Source organism: Patella vulgata, chromosome 3 (assembly GCF_932274485.2).
Source record: "Patella vulgata chromosome 3, xgPatVulg1.2, whole genome shotgun sequence".
NCBI classification, from domain to species: Eukaryota; Metazoa; Mollusca; class Gastropoda; family Patellidae; genus Patella; species Patella vulgata.
Window position 1 is genome coordinate 66870007 of NC_065881.2, and position 5334 is coordinate 66875340.

At 33.3% G+C, this 5334-nt stretch overlaps 1 protein-coding gene across 16 annotated transcripts in view; it reads right to left on the minus strand.

Annotated features, from left to right (window-relative positions):
* LOC126816068 (zinc finger protein 768) overlaps positions 1 to 5226 on the minus strand; it is a 29704-nt gene extending 24478 nt beyond the window's left edge. For 14 of the 16 annotated variants that reach the window (XR_008787503.1, XR_007678224.2, XR_007678223.2 and 11 more), the window contains exons 1-3: positions 5116 to 5212; positions 1749 to 2574; positions 977 to 1201 (exon numbers count right to left, since the gene is read on the minus strand). Coding sequence is in view for 9 of the 16 variants with exons in the window: in XM_050542256.1 (XP_050398213.1) it covers positions 977 to 1201; positions 1749 to 2490 (967 nt within the window). In the remaining 7 variants the exon portion in view is untranslated. Of the gene's footprint in view, positions 1 to 976; positions 1202 to 1748; positions 2575 to 3443; positions 3464 to 5115 lie in introns of those variants that run through there. The other 2 variants (XM_050542249.2, XM_050542250.2) reach the window with 2 other exon arrangements.
* Positions 5227 to 5334: the final 108 nt, after the last annotated feature.

Genomic DNA, 5334 nt, shown 5'->3' on the forward strand with positions numbered 1-5334 from the left:
ACAGATGTAATGGTATTGTCAGTTGCACGTTTCTGCAATGATTGGCTTCCTAAATCATTCAAAAAGTTAAGTTTGGATTTTGCAATGAAATGAAAAGGTTAACAGTGATTAAAATTTCATTTAATACGATCTTTATGTTTATGTTCCATTTTCTAAAATTTTTACCAGATTGTAAGTGACTAAAAGAAAAATATATTACATGTACATTGTACTCCATTCTATATCATGATATCTGGTCTGCAAATTTGAATTTTAAATACATCTACGTATATACATTTTATTAGATGTCTGATAAGATGAAGAGAAGTTCCATCATTTTGATGGTATAAACAATGAATTTCTAATCACTGATAATTAGTGCATACCAGGTAGTTTTATTCTTTCAAACTTCCAAAACCCAAAAATTAAGATCTGTGTTAAAATAAAGACCAAAATCAATTTGGATCAAAGGTTGTAGCTGCTGCATTGAAACTAGTCTGATTTAACTACTTTATTTTGTGCACTCAGACAATAGACTTGTGAGCAGTCACTATAATTAAATCCAAGTAAGTTTCCACAAAACATCTGCAAAACTCTGACATGCAGAGCGATTACAAGTAAGTTGGATGAATGAATGGACAGAAGTACTAGTAACAACAATATATGACCTGATATGCGAGTATAAAATTATTGTTTGAAAGAATAAAATGACCTTGTGTACACTTGACTTACAGCACAGCCACATTCCACATGCCTCATGTTTTGTGCCTGATGGGTCAAAGAAAGACATCTGATCGCCCAAATTGTCAGAGAATTGTTGTTAGGTGAATTTCACGTAATTTAGAAAAGTGATGTATAAAGACTATATAGGAAATCATGCTCAGTTGACTATATATGTATGTCAATGATCCATCAAGCAAACATATTACTAGGGACATGAAGGTTAGAATTTGACCATTCTGTAACTATACAAGTGATAATAAACAAGTTATCTTACCTTGTGTTGACCCCTGAGACATGGACGGAGGTGATTGTACAAATGTTGAACCTCTTGGTGATCCTAAACTAGATGCTCCTGGAGAATGCCGTGGAGACTGATCAATACTTGATCGTATATTGAAATTTTGATTTGACTGAGAATAATTTGGAGAACTTGATAAAAGATTGATATCGCTGGGTGGTACATTAGAAGAGCTACCATATAACTGGCTCGAAGACTGATCTGTAAAATATAAGAAAAGGAGAAACATCAAAGAATGTCAAGATTTACACATGTACATTGTACATTGAGATGGTTGGATGGCTAAAAGAATTTGTTTTCTTTCATTTTATATTCTTTATTTAATATTTTACAAGGTTAAATTGTACTTTAAGCCCCAGCATGCAAGAAGGAAGGTTACATACATATACAACCCAAAGTACTAAGCTCCATTGTACTTTAAGCCCCGGCATGCCAGAGTATTTGATAGGAATGTCGTTCGGTAATAAGTTCATGTAGCAAACAACTTACTATTCATCTTGACATTGGTAATCAAATTTGGCATATTCGTGCACCATTGTAGAGAGCTTAATTGCCCACAACCATAAATCATTATTATTTTAAGGGCAATTCTGCTACACCTATATTTCAGCGTTATGTAATGTACATGTATGTGTAAGTGTTCATGTAGTAGCTTTTGGGTAGATACATGTTATGACATTAAATATTGTCACTTGACTTTAAAACAAAACAAAAATAAAAAACTTCTATTACACAGTCTAATCATTACCTGCTGCCATTTTATCTCTATCAAAGACACAACTACTTTCATTGTCTGTGTCTAACTGTGATATATATTCTTGTTTAATGGAGGTTAGATCAATTTTAATATCTGCCTTCGTATCTTGTGTTTCAGATTTATCAGTGGATGATGACAAAGAGGTAGATGGCATGTAAACATTATCACTTCTTTCAGCTGATGAACTTGGCTGATGCGATGCTGACGATGAATTAATTGCATTCATATCATATGATGGAATATCATCAAATGAAAGTCTAGGCATTTTAGGGATTGGGGCAGCATCTCTATGTCTTTGTGGAGATGACATTGGAAAGTTATCCCTCCTCATTGGAGATTGTCTATTAAATGCTAACTGATTTGTAGGACTTGTGTCGAAAGGGAACTTTCTTCTACGACCATCATTATTTCGTCTGTCGTCTATTATTAATTGCTGATTTCTGGCTTGCTCTGTTTGTAATTTGGCTAACTCTTCTTCAAGTTCTTTTTTTCTTTCGGCAACAGTTTTCTTAGGTGCTGCATGAAAGCTATTACTCACAAAGGTTGTAGAAGATTCTTCATTTTTGCAAACCTTCTCATTAACAACATAGTCAAACTTTGTGTCACTATCAACATTTAAATAAAGATGTCCTATCACTTCTACTTTATTCTTGAATTCAACACTACCATGACATAACACTTGCAGGTTCTTAACTAACGAATTAATAAAACGGATTGCTTCATCATCATTCATGTTGACCAAACTGAATCTATATTACAGCGGCTGGTAACTTTAGTTAAACCTCGTTCGGTAAGTACACCTGGAGTACTCATATACCTATAAAATGTTAACAAAAAAATAATTTTAATATAATATTTGATAAAGATTACACCATTAACCCATTCATAACATTCAGTATAAGAGTAGATCTATTTCAGAAAAGGACAGTACAGTATAAAGTGACATATTGAATATTAAAAAAATCAGTTGTTATTTTCTTAATTCTGTACAAACACAAATGTTGAAATATATTGCAAGGAAATGATTGTTCTTCATACATGTACATGTATGTAGGGCCTATTTCTAATTTTATTGTGTATTACATGCATGCCTTTCATTACCCCAAGACTCCTGTACACTACTCAACGTGAGAAATTATACCCAATAAATAGGACCTAGAATCAGACCCTTCCCTGTCTAAAGGGCTATGATGAAATAATAAAGAGATGGCTGTCCAGAGCCAGGCAATTAAATTCATTTTCGGTCCTGTGACATTTCAGAATGACAACCTTTCGGACTCCTTATGTTCTCGACGTTTCTGACTCTGAAAGATGACATTTTGGACTCAGGGTAGGTGACATTTCGGACTCGGGTATAAGTTAAAAGGAAAGGTTGAAAACAGCCGTTGAATGAGTATACAATAAGCCAAAAATGGTTTTATAAAGATAACATGCAGTGGATCACACACCATATAGACCCCTAAAGGAACGGCAATATTTCAATGTTGACTGTTTATGAAAATAATGTATTGTATAATAAGTGTTTCTTTGTACCGTATCTGTACTATTGTATATTTCACATAAAAGTAGCCGAGGAATTTATTTGAAATAGGCCTATTCAAAACACGAAAGAAAATATTAACATAAACCACGTGGTTAATAAAATAAAAAGGCTCTATCAAACGATAAAACATTAGTTGCACTTACGGTTCTTTGATAATCATCGTTTTCAGTAAAGGTAATATATACTTTTTTACAAAATGAATATATGCTGATGAATTGATTTGAAAATGACCTCAACACAACAGAAAATATTTACATGACATGCACATTTTTAACGATTATCCATAAGTTACACTTTGAAATGCTTTCCTTGACAAGCTTGAAATAGAAGGCAGCACCAATTGATAAATTAGTGGGTATGAAGAAACATCTTTTCAGAAAATATTAGAAATGGCATTGATCAAAGCGGGATAATAAAAGCCGATTAACCGATAATCCTGCTGTTATTGTAGTATGTGCAAAGAAATCTTACGGTTCTTTGGTGGATGAGGAAACATGTGAGTTGTCGATAATCTCGGTTGCGTATTGATTGCTGAGTGCAATTATTCCATTCCACATAAAAAACATTTATAGGCTTTAACAATTATAAAAACATCGGCAGTGATTGGTCAATCAAGCTTGTTTACTACTTGATAAAAGAAATTGAGTTCGAAACTGCGTTATTATGAAGTTAGAACAGCTGTTAAGTAAGTCTGAAAAATCGGCAGAGACACCGAACAGTCAATTGTGTGGAATTTGAATAGTCGCCAAAGTGTGGTGCTCAACTATTTTAAGTACGGTACGGTATTTACATGAAAGAATACAAATTAACTCGCTTTCGGCTACATTTTATACTGGATTCAGTAAATGGTGATTTAAATATTTTTAAAGTTTTTTTATACCCTTTCTGACATAATTTAGTGGATTAAATTATTTGAGTAAGAAGGTCTTTGTCAGTTTGTGTTAGTTAGCTTTTTGTGACAGCCAACGTTTACGTACACTCGACATAATAATGTTTTAATTTCTTTATTATTATTCATATAGAGCGAAGCTCTAAAGCATCGCACAAAGCGCTGTGCTTGAGCAAAGCTCTTTTCCGGTAACACAGGTGCTTAACTGAAATTGTCACTCACAGACTGTTGATTAAAAAAAAATTCAGACCGGAACTGGATACACTGGGCAAAACAGGCAATGCGCATGTCAACTTACCAAATGTTGCCCAAGCGAGATTACGCGCCTCATAGAACTATTTCTATGACGCGTCTAATCAATGACGTCACATATTTTTGACGTCAATGAAAATAATTCTCACACTTTTTTGTTCTTTTTTTTAAAAACAAAATTAATGTATACAATTTAGATCTAAATAATCAATTTGGAAAAACTAAATTATTTAACATTGTTTGTATCACTTGAGAAAATTAATTATGAAGGTTTTATATTTGACAATAATCAGCTTCGCTCTACTCAGGCAATGCCTGTTACATTTTAATCTGTCTTCGGCCATCATCTAAAACGAAAAAAAGATAAATTCTTAAGAGTCCCAAATGTCGTTTATATTGAGTCCCAAATGTCGTTTGTGTTGAGTCCCAAATGACGCCGCAATCAAGTCCCAAACGTCGTCAACTGAGTTCCAAATGTCGTTTATGTTGAGTTCCAAATGACGTGAATCCCAAATGACGTGATTACTGATACCCTCGACACACACTCAAGGGAGTCAAGCCGATTAGGCTATTAAATTTGTAAAATTTATTATTTGAACATAAAAATAGATTGATAAGAATAAACAGATTACTTCACAGAATCAATCCAAATTAGCTTACACCCCAAAACTTACTAAATTTATGTAAAAAGACATTAATTCTATACGAAAACAATACCCAATTCCTTGCTTTTCTTAGCTCATTATTTGGCGTTGTGTGCAGGTGCCCCGACAACGTCATTTCCGATGTAGGGAGTACTTATTTTGAAGTGAAATTTTAATTTATACGATTTTTGCGAAATGTGGCGTTTTCATTAGTATTGTAAATATTATTAACATCAAACATTTATTAAC